The sequence below is a fragment of the Pseudorca crassidens genome, chromosome 16, assembly GCF_039906515.1.
Source record: "Pseudorca crassidens isolate mPseCra1 chromosome 16, mPseCra1.hap1, whole genome shotgun sequence".
Lineage (NCBI taxonomy): Eukaryota > Metazoa > Chordata > Mammalia > Artiodactyla > Delphinidae > Pseudorca > Pseudorca crassidens.
This window is the reverse complement of record NC_090311.1, coordinates 70,367,408-70,387,365: the sequence shown is the minus strand read 5'-3', so window position 1 is coordinate 70,387,365 and position 19,958 is coordinate 70,367,408. Positions and strand designations below refer to the sequence as shown.

The 19,958-nt window shown below is 40.1% G+C and overlaps 1 protein-coding gene across 3 annotated transcripts in view; it reads left to right on the top strand.

Moving 5' to 3' along the window:
• Positions 1–19,958, top strand: part of ARID5B (AT-rich interaction domain 5B) — a 188,552-nt gene that overhangs the window by 78,549 nt on the left and 90,045 nt on the right. For all 3 annotated transcript variants that reach the window (XM_067710847.1, XM_067710848.1, XM_067710849.1), the window contains one exon: positions 13,528–13,758. In XM_067710847.1, coding sequence (XP_067566948.1) covers positions 13,528–13,758 — 231 coding nt within the window. The remainder of the gene's footprint in view (positions 1–13,527; positions 13,759–19,958) is intronic.

Here is a 19,958-nt window from a genome sequence, read left to right as displayed (position 1 = left end):
GGCTTGTTCTTTTCTTTCTGGTGGGTAGGACTGCATCTGGTGGTGTGTTTCGGGGTGTCTGTGATCTTATTATGATTTTAGGCAGCCTCTCTGCTAATGGGTGGGGTTGTGTTCCTATCTTGCTAGTTGCTTGGCGTAGGGTGTCCAGCACTGGAGCTTGCTGGTCGTTGAGTTGAGCTGGGTTTAGCATTGAGATGGAGATCTCTGGGAGAGCTTTCGCTGTTTGATATTACATGGAGCTGGGAGGTCTCTGGACCAGTGTCCTGAACTCAGCTCTCCCACCTCAGAGGCACAGCCCTTACACCCAGCCAAAGCACCAAGACCCTGTCAGCCACACGGCTGCTAGTGTTGGAGGGTCTCCTGCAGGGGCGGGGGGTGGCTGTGGCTCACCGCGGGGACAAGGACACCGGCAGCAGAAGTTCTGGGAAATACTTGGCATTTCTTGGCATGAGCCCTCCCAGAGTTGACCATTAACCCTACCAAAGAGCCTCGTCAATTATATCTCAATTAAAGGAGGGAGACAAAAATGTCCATTGAATTATTACTTTTAGTAGTAAAATACTAGAGCTAAAAAAGATAAAATAGATTATTAAAATTAATTTCACCTGTTTGCTTCTTACTTTTTTTAATGTTAATGACATACTTGGCTCACATTGTTTCTATTGAATAATCCTGCTATAAAAGGTTTTTCAAAAACCATATATTTGCCTTTTTCCAATTTTAAGAAGACATTTAAATTTTTATCATAAATTTGAATGAATTTTTTGTTAATAGGCAGTAGAAAATGTTAAACATGATATGGAATGAAATAAGATGGTGATTGACTATAATTAGAATAAATATTATATATCATTTGATAAAATCTGAAGTGTTAGAGTCTATATTTATTAAAGTACAAGAGTTCTGATATAAATTATGTAAAATTTTTATCCTTAGGTTTTATGCAGTTTATTTTTAAAAATCTGGTAACCTCGCAGAACATTCCAGCTACATTTAAAGGGATCAGCATCATTAACCTTTATTGCTCTGGCTTTTCTGAATTCAGAGCATCTTAACGCAGGCCAACGTACTCTGTTACTACTGCCAAGCTTCTCCTTCAACGGAAATATGTGAAAAAAGAGAACAATCAAAGCTCATGGTTTATGGTGCCTTAATATACCAATAAAGGAGGCTTCTCCAAAACCAGTATTTTGATTGGTCTCTTTAGTGATCATGAGACGACTAAGGGGCAGTAGATGGGTAAAGGAGATTGGCTGTATTGAGTGCAGGCTCACTCTCAGGCGGATGAGTAGAGTAGTGAGTGACACAGATGTTGAGCATCTGTCCCATGCCTATGCAGGTTCGGTCCAGGGGTTCACCAGTTTGAAGTCCCCTGATTCATGATGAGCCACTGGTAGAAGAAAGAAGCCTTTGCCCTCCTTGTTAAGCCACTCCAGAAGGCCTATGATAATATGCAAGAAAACAATGCAATCCAAGCAATTCTTGTCACATGAGGATGTGTGCTCCCAGAAGTCAATGCTGTTGTTCGGAGATGGCTCAGCTCTTTGAGGGTGGTCCACACACTCCTCAAGCAGTGCAATTATTTTTTAAAAAGTCACGAAAATGAGATGACTGCCTAACCTCAGTCCCCATCATCTAATGCCAGCCAATGACTAAAGCACTGTTTGGTGGATAACTTTCTCCACATCCTTTCAGCCTATTGGGAAGAGCTGCTGGTCCAGCGCCTAGAGTGAACTAATGACATGACTGCTCTTACTGTTTGACAGAAGGTTCAGATGTTGACTGCGATACTCTCTAGGCAACTGCATTTGTCAGTGGTCCTTCAAAGGTCTAGGAGGGATAACAAGAAACTAGGACACTGATTCTGTGCCCTCCAGGAGTTTATATTTTAGTTACAGGTTGGAGAGACACCTCTTTTTCTTTCAAGAAGCAATTAAGAATGCATCCACATAGAAAATATAACCCTTGCCAGATAGCCCCCTCGTTTTTTAAATTGTGTAAAATACATGTACGTAACATTTACTGTTGTAACCATTTTTAAGCTTACAATTCAGTGGCATTAAGTACATTCCCAGTCTTGTGTAACCATTACCAGTATCTATTTCCAGCTTTTTCATCATCCTAAACAGAAACTCTTTACCCATCAAATAATAACTCCTTATTCCCTGCCTCTGTCCTCAGCCCCAGCCCCTGGCAACCTCTGTTCTACTCTCTGTAAGAATTTGCCTATTCTAGATACTTCATATAAACAGAATCATACATTATTTGTCCTTTGTCTGGCTTATTTCACTAGCATAATGTTTTCAGAGTTCATCCATATTGTAGCATGTATCAGAACTTCATTCCTTTCTATGGCTGAATAATATTCCATTGTATGCATAACCACATTGCTTATTTGTTCATCTGTTGTTGGACGCTTGAGTTGTTTCTACTTTTTGGCTCTTGTGAATAATGCTGCTGTTACACTGATGTACAGGTATCTGTTTGAGTTCTTGTTTTCAAGTCTTTGGGGTATATACCTAGGAGTGGAATTACTAGGTCATATGATAATTCAATATGTAACTTTTTAAGGAGCTTCCAGACTGTTTTCCACTGCAGCTACAACCATTTTACATTCTCACCAGCAATAGATGAGGGTTCCAATTTCTCCACATCCTCACCAACACTTGGAGTTTATTGGTTTTGTTTTATTTATTTTTAAAGTAATAGCCATCCCAGTAGGTGTGAAGTAGTATCTCATTATGGTTTTGATTTGCATTTCCCTAGTGACTAATGATATTGAGCATTTTTTTCATGTGTCATTTGTATAACTTCTTTGGAGAAATATCTATTCAAGTCCTTTTAAGTTGGGTTGTTTGTCTTTTTGTTGTAGGAGCTATTTGTATATTCTGGATATTAATCCTTTATTTGGTATATGATTTGCAAATATTTGCTCCCATTCTGAGGGTTGTCTTTTCACTTTCTTGATAGTGTCCTTTGGTGCACAAAAGTTTCAAATTTTGATGAAGTCCAATTTATCTATTTTTTTGTTCTTGTTGTTGCCTGCACTTTTGGTGTCATGCTTAAGAAACCATTGTGAAATCCTAGGTCATGAAGATTCCTCCTGTGTTTTGTAGTTTTAGCTCTTCAATTTGAGTCTTTGATCAATTTTAAGTTAATTTTTGTATGTGGTGTGAGGTAAGGGTTCCAATGCATTCTTTTCCTATCAATATTTAGTTTTCCTGACACCATTTATTGAAAAGACTGTCCTTTCCCCATTGAATGATCTTGGCACCCTTGTTGACACATTTGAAAGTTTATTTCTGGACTCCCTATTCTGTCGATCACATTTGACCCTTATGCCATTACCACACTGCTTTGATTACTGTAGCTTTGTAGTAAGTTTTGAAATAAGAAAGTGTAAGTCCTCCAGCTTTGTTCTTTCTTAAGATTAACTACTTGAGATCTCTTGAAATTCCATATAAATTTGCCAGATGTCCACATCTTTAAAGAAATATTGCACAGTTAAAATGCAGGCAAACAAAGGAGAATAAGAATCCCAGATAATCTCATAACCTAGCTGAACCCCACTATTAGTGATTTTTAAGCATTAAACAAGACAACATGGGATACCACTTCACACCTTCTAGGATGGCTATCAAAAAGACAAATAATAACAAGTGTTAGCGAGGATGTGCAGATATCAGAAACCTCATACACTATTGGAGAGAATGTAGAATGCTGCAGCCACGTTGGAAAACAGTCTGGCAGTTCCTCAAAAGGGCAAACACAGAATTACCATATGACCCGTCAATTCCATTCCTAGGTATATGCACAAGAGAAATGAAAACATATATCCACACAAAAACTTTTACTCAGATGTTGATAGCAGCATTATCCATAATAGCCAAAAAGTGGAAACAACCCAGATGTCTCATCTCTTGATGGAATGGATAAATAAAATGCAGTATGTCCATACGATGGAATATTATTTAGCAGTAAAAGGAAATGAAATACTGATACAATCTACAGTATGTATGAAGCTTGAAAACATTATCCTGAGAGAAGCCAGTCAAAAAGAACCGCATATTGTATGATTCCATTTATATTAAATGTCCAGAATAGGCAAATCTATAGAGACAGAAAGTAGATTAGTGGTTGCCTAGGACTGATGAGGGGCAAAGAGATGTGGGAGTGAGGGGGGGTTAGGGTTTCTTTTGGGATAATGAAAATGTTCTAAATTTGACTGTAGTGATAGATGCATAACTCTGTGAATATACTAAAAGCTTGTGCATTTTAAATGGATGAATTATCTAGTATGTGAATTATATCTCAGTAATGCTATTAAACAAAAGACAAGGGGCTGAATATATTATTTCTTACCTTTCTTATTTTCACTGACTATAGCAGAAGCATCTTTGCATGACCTGAAATGTTATTTGATTTTAGTATTTTTAATGACCACACAGTTTTAATGAAAGTAGCCATACCATGACATAATATTATTTTCAGATATATATCCTGTTATATAGTGTATATATATACACACGCACATGTATGTGTGTGTGTGTATGTATATATGTATAGAATGCCTTCAAAATGCTGAGCATTAGGTAATCAATATTAATCAGTCTTACATCATTTGGTGTTTAGTTCTCCACACACAGATTTTTTCCCCCGATACAAACCATGTTGGAAATGATGACATTTAGTTTGATCAGTGTTGACTAGTGAAATAATCATGTCCATGAAAGTCATGACAAATAGTGATGTCATTTTGTTAAGGCACAAATTCAGATCTTACATGCTGAGAGACTAATGTGTGGAAGTTAATCATTTAGCTATTGATCTGTCCAGTATCACACCTTAATTAGGTTTATTCATGAGTTTAGGTGTTCAGGAGGGTCTCTCAAATGTCAAAGGCTTACATGGCTGCTGCAGAAATGGAATTGTGACTCTCGCAATGATGGCAGGCATAAGCTACAAAATAAGAATAAAGGGCTTCCCTCGTGGCACAGTGGTTGAGAGTCTGCCTGCCGATGCAGGGGACACGGGTTCGTGCCCCGGTCCGGGAAGATCCCACATGCCGCGGAGCAGCTGGGCCCGTGAGCCATGGCCGCTGAGCCTGCGCATCCAGAGCCTGTGCTCCGCAATGGGAGAGGCCACAACGGTGAGAGGCCCGTGTATCACACACACACAAAAAAGAATATAAAGCTATGTAGATATTTTAAGGGGAAAGATGACAGAAGTTAATATGAGTATTAAGACCAGTTGTGCTAATGATGGTCAAGTTTCCTTCTCTTATAGCAACTTTGTCATGGTACCAGAGGGGCTAACTGGATCTTAGTAGTAGCTTCCTGTAAAGCGAGAGAGAGGGTTGAGTTGAACTAAGTTCAAATCCAATATAATAGTCTTACCTGGGTCACTAGTAAATAAATAAATGGATAAATTAATCTCTTTGACACAATTTTCGAGTAGGAGAAATTTTGACTCAGATCTGGCTCCTAGGGGGTCTCAAGGGTTCTTTATATTTTCTTCTTCAGACACTGAAACTCATTGATACTAAAAGTGAATGGTTGACTGTAGCTTAACGGTTAATCCTGTGAAAGGGAAGCAGGTTAGGTAAGTCAGGCCCCTTAGAATCACACCCCAAATATGGTCACCACTTTTACCTATGCGTCGTTCTGGCCGCGTGGTCTCACCAGTAGACACACCTGTTGCATAATCCCTGTCTTGTGTGACATTTAAATTTGGCTGAGATGAGCCATGTGGGAATCAGACACAAAATTCTCTAGAACAAATCTAGTATGGCTCTTGAATGCGGCGTAGAATTCAGTGACCATTTGGGGGACCCTTGGTGGTGGAGCCGGCTTTGCCTCCTAGTAGGTTCATGTGTTCCTTCAAGGGATGGCAGTGCTTGGTTTTAGTTTAGCTTTCTGTTGTCTTCTTTTTTTGAGTGATGAAGCAGTAGTAGGGGAAAAGCCGATATTAACATATTAACACGTATTTTTATATTGGTGTGTCCATCCATTTGAAGTGGCTTGCTCTTGGAAACAGCTGGTTAAAACCCTGGGTTTTACATTTGAAATATTCTTTGTTCTGTTTGTAACCATGCACTGACATATTTTCCCATATTCTCTTTTTATAAGTTCTCCAGTGATGTTTTTGTTGCCTATCCTGGGAAGATCTGTCTTTCCATTTATCAAAACAAATGGCAAGCTGGGGACCATTTAAAGTCGGGGTTTTTTTTAGTTAATAAAACCAATCTTCTTGTTCTGTTATGTTAAAAGTACATTATCTTTTTATTGTCAGTTCTGTTTGGCTGGGTCTGTTTTCTGTCTTAGCCATCTCAGGGCTGCCCCACTTGCTTACTGTGTAGAGACTTACAAAATCATTAAGGGTGGGGCAGCACCATCTGACTTACAGTACAAACCATTTCTCAAAATAACCACAGCAGTGCAATACTGATGTGCAATTTACGTCACAATATGTTTTTATGAAATAGTTTGTGGCATTTTCATTTCTGTTCTGGATGGAATCTTGTTCTCTCTCCCTTTTAATCAGGCGTTTAATTTATTTTTATTATTAGTATTTTCCACTCCTTATCTTGGCATGCCTCCAATCTAACAGCTTTGGTGAGAAAAAAACCCAAAAAACTGATCTTCCCCCACCCTGACTCTTCAACATCAGTTTAACTGCAACTGTATTTTCCCCTTTGATGTGTACTCACTTTGGGTGCTAGGTTGACTCCCTTTTGAGAGATGTAGGGACACATTACACGTTTACACAGAATTGTAGTCAGGAATTGATAAAGTTAATGTACAACTGTGAATTTTAAACACTTTCAACCAATTCAGGCCATTTAAGTCATATGCACTGCTGCATTTTCCTTTTACAAACGTCTTTCTGTATAATGTCCTGTAATTAGAACAGGAAATCATTGAGTAACTGTAAGATGAATAAGAGCACTTAGACTGAAAGGAAAATTACCTTCTGAGAAATTATATTCTTTTCTTTTTTTTTTTTTTTTGCTGCATGTTACAATGTTGGTAATGATAGTAACAGCTGTAGCTACTCTTATCTGTAGAATTTTCATGCTTAGGTTTTCTGGAATAAAAAAATTTCATTTTCAGTAATAATCAAAAATGAATGGACGGAAAATAGGAAATGCCTAATTATGACAAATATTCAGTGTCACAGCCGAGTAGCAATTAAGTGGAAACTTCAATATAATTGTCAATAGCAGTAAGAATTGGAGTGGTGCCAGGTATATAAAGTTGATGCTTTGCCTTGGGTCGTTGCTAGGAGCACAGTGAAAAGTATAAAGCTTTGAGAAAGGAATGTCTAATGTAATAAAGTAACAGAAAGAAGCATAAATCATTGTAAGAGCCTCTCATATTGACATTATTTTACTTAAATTGTCTCAAAACTAGACATCAAGTTTTATAACATGAGCAAATTCATATTTGTTTGGGGAAAAAAAAAGAACACTGTATATCATCTTTGAAGGACTAGGGACATTGTGTCTCAAACATAACCTTCATACATATTTGGAATCTTTTAAGTGAAAATCTTTAAATGTTTGTTTCTATTGGCATCCAAATGCATTTGCCCTAATACGATTAAGAGAACTAAAGGGCAAAATACTTGGCAGATTTTTCAGTTGAGGTAATTAGGTGCAGGAAGGAACATGCATACTTTTTCCACCAGGCTCTATAAAATCCTGGTGCGAGGGTTTTTTTAAGTGTTTTTTTTTTTTTTTTAAGCTTACTGTGATGTTAGAAATAGATTATAGTGGTTTTCAGTAAGCATAATAGTGTGATGTTTCCGAAACAAGCCTTCCCTCCTCCCTCCCCACAGAATGAAAAAGAAAGTTACATTTCTAAATTGTTGGTAAGAGATAAAAGCAAATTTCTCCTCCGGAATTTATGTTTTCAGCCTTCTGTGCATTTGGCCACCATTATCTATTTAAAAAAATAGCATTATGGATATTTGAAAGTCAATGCTCCATTAATTCATTGTGTTTGCTATTTCATGCATCTCTCTTTTTACAAAGACGACTTGAGCAACGTGCTATTCAGAATGAATGCCTGCTCTTACCATCTCCCCCCACCTTCTCCCCGCTCCCAGCCCAACGCTGAGGATTAAAGCAATGGTATACAGTTACTGTTTGAAAAGCTTGGGTGGAGTCTCACGTTATAATTACAGTTTCTCAGTGGAATTCTGTTTTGGACTTTGAAAACATATAAATAAGTGAAAAATTGACATTGAGAGAGGTTAACAAAACGTGTAATTATGATATAAGTGCAGGATTAGAGTAATTTTGGTTGAGCATTACAAGCAGTGTACTTTAGGTATTAACTTTTAATAGGCAAAGTTCTTTTCACTGAAGTTGAAATAAGGTTTAGTAATTTGGGGACTCTTATTCCCTTTGAATATTTCATTTTAAAATAGGCACACTTTTTTTTTTTTGGTGGAGGGGGACTTGAAGAACAGGATGACGTTTTAATAGAATATCATAATTATGGTTTGAAATTTCAGTCTTTGGTACCAGTAATTTATTGCTGGTCATTTTCTGTTGACAGAAATCAAGTAATGTATATATAACCCAACCAACTAGAGTGTGTTAGAAAGATTCCTTAGGGTAGTACTTTGATTTCTTTTCCTACGTGGGTGTGGCTGAAAGAAAATCTTTGTTCCAGGAACACTTTGTTTGTCTCTTGCTAAACAAATGTGCAATTTATCCACTCTTTATTCATTCTTAGATTTATCTGCTAGACCTATTATGAATTGGGAAGGGGGAGATGGTCCTACACAGCGTTTACTGTCAGCCCTCGTTTCGTACGTAACTTTGCATAGGAGTATTTGTGTGTGTGTGTGTGTGTGAAAGGCATAGGAGGAAAGAAGTAGCTGAGGAATTTAAGAATTCTTGAAAGGTTGTTTGGCTTTATTTGTTTCTTAGTGCACTAGGGCAAAATAAAATATGACAGCTGTTGACCAATTTAATATCTTTGTAGCTGTATTAGGAAGAAGTTAATGCAAAGGCTTAGAAGGAAGTTATAGGATCATAGAATTTTAGACCTGGAAAGCTCTTCCAAACTCAGTTTTGTACTCTCTTGTACATACCTTTCATATTAAGGTGACCACACTTTGTCTTGAAAAAAAAAAAAAAAGTTTCTTCGGTTCAAGAAACTTCTGCCTAAACTCCAAAGAAGAGATCTAGGGTATCTTCACTCAGGGAAACTTTGACCTAGATGAATCGTTGGTTCTTCCAGATCTCACCTTTACTCTCTATTTTCTCTTGACTCTCACCTAGAATGTTTGTTAACCTCTTCACAGGAGTCCTGAGGGTCTCGTGGATTTTCTCTGCTTTTGTAAATATTAAAGGCAGCTCCTCTGGGAGTATCTAATTGAAAGGTTGGAAATTTGCCTCTGTCCAAACAATGCCAAAATTCTGGTCCAAATGGATGGTTCTGCTAATAAGCAACAAAGTTATAATAATTTTTTTTTTGGAATCACTAAGCACTGCCACATTAGACCAGGTCCCAGCTGTGCCTCTGACCTCTCAGTGAGGGGCAGGGGTTCTAGGCTTGCACAGCCTAGAGTTGACTTTATTTCCTATCATGTGGATAGAAAGTAGAAAGTTGACAAACATGAAAGGTGTGTCAATAATGTTAAATCGTTACAATGGGAATTTCAGTGTTCCGAAATAAGAACCCGTCAACTTAACCAGAGTAGAGTAATTCTGGCTTATAACTGGCTGAATTCAACAGTTCTTGATGAAACGGATGTCTCCTCTTTTACTTGATCAAAGACCACCATCCTCGTCCCTAATATTGTAAATTAGTTAAATCTGTTCCACAGCAGTAACAACAACAATAATAATCATATGTCAAAGGAAAAATATTTTATTTCAGCCACACCCATATAGGAAAAGAAATCAAGATATTACCCTAAGGAATGTTGTTATTATTAGTGACATTTTGTCATAATGAAAACCTCATCAAACTTGGAGTTAAAAGATTGGGTTATAGTCTCACCTGCATCACTTTCTAGTTCTTTGAGATCCTGGACTAGTCACTTGGGTGTCTGAACCTCAACTTTCCCGTCTCTAAGTCAGGGAATATTAATTAACAGTTTGTCATGCTACTAATAGGGTTGTTGTGAGAAACAAACAAACAAAAGATATGCTATGTGTGAAAGGCCTTTGTAAATTTTAATGTTTTATTATTAGCACCAGAAATTGCAGTAGCATTTTTGCTCCGCTTCCTAAACAAGAAAACAGTTCCTCAGTTCCTCATATGTTTGGTTAAGAGAGCTTTTTTACATTTGCTGTCTTCCGTGATACCTGTAACAGTCCTGGGAAAGCGGCAAGGAGAAGGGAATTTGGTCCTGTATTCTGTTTCAGGTACATTGGGGTTTTGGATAGAAGCATATAACTGAAAACAGGAAAAAAAGAAAAAAAAGTATATATATATATATATAGAGAGAGAGAGAGAGAGGAGAGAGATCAAAGCACAACTGAATAAATAACTATAAGTAAAAGGTAGTGTTTTCAAAGTTTAATGTGCATGGGAGCTTGTTAAAAATATAAATTTCTGGGCCCCAACCTTAGGGTTTCTGAGTCAGAGGTTCTCATTGGGGCCCCAGAGTCTGCCTCTTTACACCCCGCTATGTGATTCTGATGCGGGCGGTCCTGGGAGCATTCTTAGAGATACTGTCTGCAGAATGAATGGACATCATAGCATGTGTTTCCATGACTTGGGGTCAGAGGGAATTTGCTATTTTTTTCCCATCAGAAAGAGCAGGACCACATGGGTTGGTTAGTGTTTTGGAAACTGCCTGATGAAAGAGGGATAATTGTTTGAAGGATGAGATGGAGTTAAAAAAAAAAAAAAAAAGTCATTTCTAAGCACAGAACATAGCCAAGAGGCTGATTTCATCCAGAATAGAGAATTAAGAAGAAACTAGAGATGGCATCATCACGAAAAATGGTCAGAGAAAAACAGAAGGAGAATGAAGGGATAGGAAGGAAGTGAGGTGGTCCCGTGAGTCCAGATGACATCTTCTGCTATAAAGCTAACTCTGAAGCATTCATTTTTTTCACCTTTATTCAGCCTGAGAATCATGACTTTCTCCATTTCATTCAAGAATTCTTAGAGAAACTAGTACGGCTTCCTGCCACCCCCCACCCATTACAGAAAGCCAAGAGATTTGGAATCAACAGATATTTGAACAGTATTTACTATGTACAGGAGATGGCATGAGGGGCTGAGCATGCTGAAATAAGTCCTGAGGGTTCATGGTATACCCCTGTCTCTCATCTTGGACGATCTTAGACAAATCTTGGTCATCCTGGACAAATAGAGTGTAATGATGCAAATGACACATTATGGGCTGCTTCTTCCACTAGTACTTAGACACTCTGGAGTTCTGTTGATGTTAGGTAGATATTTCCAATAAAACATTTTTTTGCTTTAACTCTGTAGAAAGCATAGATTTGAACCCAAAGTACGAACTAGTGTCTTGATCTACTGTAAAAATCTCAAATTGGCATGTCTTGGGACATACATCAGCATCTCAAAACTACTTTTCACTGGGGACTTGCTTTCAGTGTAGACATATTTCCTTTTAATTAAGTGTGCCAACTGATGAAGTGGCTACCCACAAGCCAGGCTGGAGTCTAAGCAACATAAACCGTTAAAAGACGTCATCTGGAAAGCAGCTAAACGTCTCCATTCTCGAAGAAGCCTCCAGCCTGTGGAGCTAAGTGAACGTAATGAGAAATACATCTGGGTAATGGCGTCCTATCTGAAAAGGTCGCATGCACACCTTCCTTTGGTACTGGTTATGTCCCATCATTACGTTCTGTCCTTGCTCATTCGTCTCCCACTGGCTACCAGATGGCCACGACAGTGTTGGTATCCTTAACAACTGTTTTGTGCAGTTCCCTGCAGCATCATAAAGGCTTGAAATATTGAGTGTTTTCCCTTTGGATAAGCAACTGACATATCTGGGAATTGCTTACAAATGCCCTGAAGATGTGGTTATAGAGAGCGATGGCAAACTGGGTCGTGGAGCCTAAATCCAGCTTGATGTCGTGCAGGTGGCAGGATACCAGAGGGAGGGGGTGCCATTTCTCAAGCTTAAGATGAAGGAAGGATTCATGCATGCAGAATCTGGGTTTTGTAAATGAGCACTTAATATGGTGAGGTGTAAATAAGCATTAAGATCACATTGTAAGAGGGAGTTTCCTTAAAGTTGCTGAAACGTTCTCCTGAGTTAAGTTGGTTCTGATGGAGCTCTCACAAAGATGCCTGGGGAGTCCTCTCAGTGTGGTCCTCTGCGTTGTGCTAAGTTACCAGATGGATTTGAGAAACGTTAGAAGATAAGGGGGTATGGGGCTTCCCTGGTGGCGCAGTGTGAGAGTCCGCCTGCCGATGCAGGGGACGCGGGTTCGTGCCCCGGTCCGGGAAGATCCCACATGCCGCGGAGCGGCTAGGCCCGTGAGCCATGGTCGCTGAGCCTGCGCGTCCGGAGCCTGTGCTCCGCAATGGGAGAGGCCACAACGGTGAGAGACCTGCGTACCGCAAAAAAAAAAAAAAAAAAGAAGAAGAAGATAGGGGGTATGGGTTGGGGGGAGGGCGGGGGGAAGGTGGATGTATCAGTCACATTGAAATGGATCATGCTGCAAAAACAACCTCCAAATCACAGTCTCACTTGAAAGAACAAGTGCTTACGTTTATACATCCCTTTAGGACCAACCAGGGGCTTTGCTCTGTGTTATCCTCACTCAAGACCAAGACTGGCAGAGTAGCCACTGTCTGAAACGTTACAGATGTCCAGAACGAAGGGAGGGAGAGAGTGTGGTCCATTGTCCACTGGCTCTTAAAGTAGCCGCCCACTGCTGCCATATTTCATTGGCCAGAACAAGTCACACAGCCGTTTGTCCTCAGTGGGCAGGGAAGTACGGCCTTTCCACAGGACCGTAAAGAGAATGAGAAATATTCATTGAGCAAAACTAACAACCACCAGAGCAGATAATGATGCTCTTTAGACCCACAGACATCGCTCTGGGGCCAGATGACCTTTACAGGGGCTTTAAGCGCTGAAAGATGACATAATCCAAAATAAAAGCAATACCAAACTGTGGAAAGAAGTATAAAGAAGCTCAGCAAAATTCTGATTTTTTCCTACGGTGATGCCTTTAATGCTTAAAAAATATATATACATCAGATTCTTTCAAGACGGTTTTCTGGTTCTGCTGCTTGCCGGTGACCTAAACATGGCGTAATCTGTCCGTGGGGTTATCCATCCCACTCTTTTCCTTTTCTCTGCCTGAGGTTTTTTCATGGATCTGGAGGGGTGATGGTGCTGAGAGGATGCTGGCAGTAGCCGAACTGTGCTAAAGATAAACTGATACAAGAGTCTTTTTGAAGACTCTGTTTTTAGTACAAAACCAGAGGTGGTCATTGAAATGATGCCAGGACCACGACAATTCTCTGTTGGAGCGAAAAGGGTAATGGAAGTGTTTTCTCGTTTGTCTAGGGGAGGACGAGGAAGAAACGAACGTGATAGTTCTCAGCTACCCTCAGTACTGCCGCTACCGCTCGATGCTGAAACGCATCCAGGATAAGCCGTCTTCCATTCTCACGGACCAGTTTGCGTTGGCCCTGGGGGGCATTGCCGTGGTCAGCAAGAACCCTCAGATCCTGTACTGTCGGGACACCTTTGACCACCCAACTCTCATAGAAAATGAGAGCATATGCGATGAGTTTGGTGAGTCTTTTTTTTTTTTTTTTCCCTACATGAAACTTGTGCGTGTGTGTCTGGCTGTTTTCAGTTCTTGTGAAGAGCAGCGATGGGGAACGGGGCTTACTTTGACAAGCCCAGTGTGCCACCCACCCCTCCCCTCCCCCCAATGATTGCGGCATAAGACGTCATTGCCTACCTGGCAGCCTGTGTGTACCAGGGCCCAGGATTATTCTTTAGAATTTGTTGTTCAAGACAGAGTCTGGAGTTGCTTGGTCAACCTTAAAATTGGACTTTATAGGACAGGAAGCTTTTATGCTGGTTGCTTCTTAAAAGGGTTCGGCTATTCAGATACTGATTTTCTTCATTTAACTGATCACTTCCTTTTCAGTGGTATAGGAGCTATAAAAGTTCACCAGTTTTAAAAAAACACACCAGTTTAAACACCTCAGTATCATAAGGTAAATAGAGATAGATAGATAGATATAGACAGATAATAGATCCCCATGCCCCTTCATTTTGTCATATACATATATCTTTATACACTGTGCCCATCAGAGATGGATATGTGCACACATATCTGTATCTGCATCTCTGTTCAGCTGATTGGTCATGAGATCTCTGTAGATAGAAAGGAAGGAGGAGAAGAGAGCACATCCTAAGTTTAGAAGACCTTTCATGATGCCGTGAAAGACTGGAGGCAAGATAAAATCACATCTCTCACATCTTCACTTTCTCATCTCTTTCTTGAAGAGATTGGATCATATCAGTGGTTCTCAATAGGCTGGGCAGGGACATCAGAATACCCAGGGGGCACGTCATCGTAGTACACGTGTCGCCTGGCAGTTCGTATACTTACAGAGGCAAAGACACCCCCAACTCTCACCCTCTCCCTTCTCTGGGAATCACCACCGTAGAGTGAGCGGGGTGATGACTGAGCCGCGCTGGCTCCTGTGTGGGTATCTGGGTGCAGACGCAGTGGAGACCCTTGGCTTAGAGAGTATGAGGGGGTCCCTTGGGGCAGAACGTTCCTTGATCCTGTTGGGTAATGTCTTTCCAAGGATGCCTAATTTTGTGGATTATTCAGGTTCAGATTATTCTGCTCAGCCGTTACAGGCCTCACCGTGGTTTGGGGGTCCACGGTGGCCTCTCCAGTCTGATTGTTCACAACTCCAGCAGCCCTGGAGCTGCTGCAGGGGTATTGTAAGTAGGTGTGTGGGCAGATGAGGGTAAGGTGACCAGACGGCTCATCTTGATCCAAGAACAAAGGGAGAAAAGAGAGGAAGGGGACCTAAGTTTATTAGACGTGACTTTTTTTGGTTGTTCCAAACTTTTTCCAGGTGCCTTTCACAACTCTGGCTTCTCGGTCTATAAGAGAGTAGTAGTGTTTATGCAAGTTATGATTTTCTTATCGTTCTTAATGTTCAAATAAGCTTTTTATTCAAGTAGATGAATGTATCTAATACATTTTTAAAACATACTCTCTTTTCAGATCAACATTTATAAATCTTCCCTTTTCAATACTTCTCTTTTGAGTTTTTCATCTCTAGCCCCTACTCCCAGGACAAAGCGTTTCTCTGTCCTGCTTCCTGCTCAAGAGGTGTCTAAATTCCTGAAACAAAATAGAACTGAAAAAATGCTTTCCCTCATTTAAGAGTATTCTAAATTAGAGTTTCACAGTGTAATATAATGAAAACATGTTTTAACCTTTTTGGCTAATTTAAGAGTTATTAGTCATGGAGTTTCAAAGCCGTTGTGTCTAGAATTGGTAATAGAAGTTGCAGTTTAACAACGACCACAATGGTTGTTTAAGAGTTACTAAATTAGTCTTAAATGTTCTCACAAACACAAGCATCTGACTTTTGAATGTTTTCCGGAATCTTCTTCTGGTATAGCTAATTTTAATGCTGTTTTTCTTCTCCAGACTCTTAAGGTGGAAGCTTTCTTTTGGAATGAAGGTACCTTTAAAGAGCTTCTAGATGGCTAGTCTAAAAAATTAGAATATCGGATTTTTTTAGTTAAGTGTATACTTCAGATAGTTGGGACTTCTTACAGGGTTTCATTTTAGTAAGTGAACAGAAGAAAAGCTTATTCTCACCCAATTTGAACACGTTCACCAACATCCCTCCCCCACCTTGCACTTCTGGTCATACATCTCAATTTCCAGAGAAATTCCTTTTAAACCTCCAACTGGTTATATTTGAAATCAACATGGGTTAAAGGGTTTGTTGAAACGTGGGGTTGGGTTTCTCCAACCAACAGTTGGTGGAAGAACATAAATTTAATTAGCGACTGGCATTAAACAAATGTTCCTAATGTTAAACACTGCCAGATGACTGAAACACTTCTGTCAGGTTACCGCGAGTGCCGGGGGGCCTGCAGATGAATTTTCTGCACAGTATATATTCTGTACCACACGTTTGGTGACTCCAGTAATTGGTCAGATGTAATTTAGGTAGCAGTGTGCCTAGGCTGTAAAAATCAAATTTTATTAGCCACATCACCAGGTGGATGAGTGGTGGAGCTGATGGCAAAGAGTGTGCAGCGTTTAGCAGCCACGGCTTTGACACGTGAAGTTCATAAATTGCTATAAAATACCTCCAAGGCCCTCCTCGAAAGGACAGTGTCTGCTTTCCTACGATTAAATAATGTTTATCTTATTAACTAATATATCTTTTGCTTTCTTTTATTAAATGGGGTTACGGAGTGAGGGTGGGAGGGGGGTGTTCCAAAGATAAATAAAACACAGTCCTTGCTTGTTTTGAGGATTTAAAATCTAATTGGGGAAGACAGGATTAACGCACCTGAAAGGTCAACTCATGTTACAGGAAAGTCAGTGATGAAGTATTGGGTGAGTGTTGTAGAAGGCACGTGCAGTAGGCATTTCACAGTGAGCTGGGGGCATGCAGGAGGTGGCCTGGCCGGAGAGCATGGCCATATCATGGTGAGGGGTCAGGGGAAGCCTCGTGGAAAAGGCAGAGATGGATCTGGTTTTTAACAATAGGGAGAAGCGGCGGGAAGGGGAGGGATAAATTGGAAGGTTGGCATTGACATATACACAATGCTATATGTAAAATAGATAACTAATAAGAACCTGCTGTATAGCACAGGGAGCTCTACTCAACACTCTGTGATGGCCTATATGGGAAAAGAATCTTAAAAAAAAAAAAGAGCGGATACATGTATATGCATAACTGATTCACTTTGCTGTACGCCTGAAACTAACACCACATTGTAAATCAACTCTACTCCAATAAAAATTTTTAAAAAATAAAAATAGGTAGAGAGGTTATTAGAAAAGTTTTGGAAATACCTAGATCATTTAAAATTCAGGTCCAGCCTCCATTAGGAATGGCTGCCTTTGCCCTGGGTCAGCTGCTGGTCTCTCTTAGATTTGTTTGCCCTTAGTCATCACCCTCAGCTCCCGTGCTCTCTGTGTGGGACTTATAAATGGCCTGATGCCCTCTCTACCAGTAGGACATGAATGTGAGTCGGTGGACCTGGGCTGGGACAAACCCAGGCCATGGCTTTGGAACGGATCTGGGCTTTCTTTCTCGAGCAGGGATGTCCCCTCGTTTCCTCTGTGTGCCATCCAGCTTACTCCCATTCCCCAGGTTCATCTCTGAAAATGGACTTTGCTCGTGTGACAGCCTTGCCCAACTGCTCAGACACCCCACCCCTTTCCCATTGTTTTAATGTCGTCCACTGAATAACAAATTTAATTGAACAATAAAAGTAAGGCTTTTAAGTCTGCAGCGAGTTCCTGTAAATAAATTCTCCATGGAATTTTATGAAGCTGTTTAATGAAAAGTTTGATTAGAAACTATGAAAGAAAAAGAGAATAGATGAAATTTCATCATTTAGTCCCACATGACAGTAGTGTCATTTTGATTTTTATTTACATTGAGATATTCAGCATAGAGTAAATATATCCTGGTTTTAATTAACTATTCTCCTTACTTGGGAAAGGTTATTTTAGGCTTGAAGGGTTTTGATAGCATACCATCTGCTTTCTTCAGTGTATTTTATTCAAGTCCCTTCCTTGCTTACAGTGCAGCACAATGTCTAAACCTATGACATAAGCATAAATTGAATCGTATTAATGTTAGGTGATTGAAAAGCTTCAGCCTCAACATCCTGCCCGCTTTCTTCCATCTTGTCAGTTACAATGCTCTGAAAGGCAATGTGCTGTTTTCTTAGCACGAGAGAGTTGACTATTTTTAAAACCAAAGCAATGGACTCCGCACTAAAGCATTATGAAAACTGGTTGTCTTGCACATGCCATTAGGAAATGAGGTTATAATAATAACGAGGGGAAACTGACATTATGAATGGCAATTTTTTTTCATAAACATCTTTACCCTGCGTATAATTCCTGCCCCCCACTGTCCTGTCAGCATCTGCTAGCATGAGACATTCTCTGACAGCCCCCCACCTTACTTCTACCTCTTTTTATAATGTGATGATCCTTTTGTAAAACACATACTGTCATTTATAGTGGGTTATCCTCTGTGCTGTAGAGAAAACACACACCTGCAAACATTTTGTCTGTTTTTCCTGTTAGAACAATAAAATGTCCACCAGTTTGTAATGCACAATGTTTACATTAATATCACACAAATTGATTTCACATGTGTGCGGTGTGGACAGCTAAATCCAAACTGAGGCACCCGCAGTATGGTAGATAGATGGATAACTTTAAGGTATTGGCTTCTATCAGAGATGTGAGGCAGACCCAATGTAAATGAGGTGAAATCAGTTTTTAAAGGTGGGTGAGGCTAAATGGATGAAGATATGGTTGGTTAAAAAATTAATAAAAGTACGGTTTATTTTGGTTTGAGTTTGGAATTGCAGAGAGACGTAAGAAGTCATGCTTCTAAGTTCCTTGGCAGATGGTGTGTGCACGTGTGCGTGTGTGCATGGGCTTCTTGACCAAGGAGCGGGATGAGGTTAAAGGAAGGATGTGGTAAATCACCCGAACAGAACAGAGATGAGGTGGACCGTCATCTTGGCGTTTGGTCCCTATGGAGAACACCGTGAACCCTGATCCCCGGGGAGAAGTTGGCTACATCAGTATTAAGACATAGCCTCTGCTGAGGGGCTGCGGGGTAACATGTTATAGTATTGAATAGAAAGAGTGCTAGGCTTATAGGCACATAGCCCCGGTTTAATCAAGGCTCAACCGTCTGATTTGCTGTGCTCTGGGCAAGTGACCTAAGGCCCCTCACTTGTCCCATCTGTAAAATCCAGTAGTAACAGCCCACTTGCTGGGCTCAGAAAAAATTTGTATTCGCTTGATTTTTTTTTTTTTAATTCTCTTGATAAATGAAGATTCTCTATTGTTTCTGTTGGGGTCTTAGGCCTCAGACAACTTGTACGTAGTCATCTAAACCCATCTTCCTCTTTGAATAATAAAGGAACCGTTTTCCTAAGACTCTGGGGCTCTTACTGGAACCTTAATGGAAAAGAATAGTTTTCTACTTTTTACAGTATGTTTTAAAGACTCTTTTCTGACTCTGCCCTGAACTTTCCATTTTCCTGTGGGGTGAAATAATGACATTATAGACAAAAGAAGAAAAAGCAAAGGGAGGGAGGGAAACAGAAGAGGGGATGAAACCTTGACATTTTATGAAAGAAAACTCAGGACCTATAAAATTATTTTGAAGTGTAAAGAACGAGCTGGACGACACTGCCTCTTCCCCTCTAAACATCACATGCTTTGCTGGAAATGAAAGGAAAGGCAGTTGTTTTGTTAAAGATCATGGGAATTTGTAAGTGAGTAAACATTTTTTTCTTGCCAAAGTAGGTTTCATGGTCTCAGTGGATTTCGATGATCTGATGGCTTTGTTCCTGGCCCATGTCCACATTCAGGCTTCCCCTGCCTGCCTGCCTACAGTGCCCACCCACCTCCCAAACGATAACAAGGCAGATGTTTCTCTTTAACTGAAGCCGGGTGGCAAAGGAGTTGTGCTTCTTGAACATTGCTGTTTCCGCAGAAGACCTTCACCTTCAGAGATCTCGCTTGGAGGACTGCTTTGTCTTGGAAGTTTTCTAGAGGTTCTGTTTATCATAGAGGATGGTCTAACCACGACCACTCCTGGTTACCTGCTCTTTATTCCACGTAGCTGCCAAAGCAGGGCCAGAGAGAATGTTAAGTTCATCATACCACAGTCAACCAAACCGCAATACGTCTGCTGGTAGAGGTGTGTGGGATGTGCTCTAGAGTA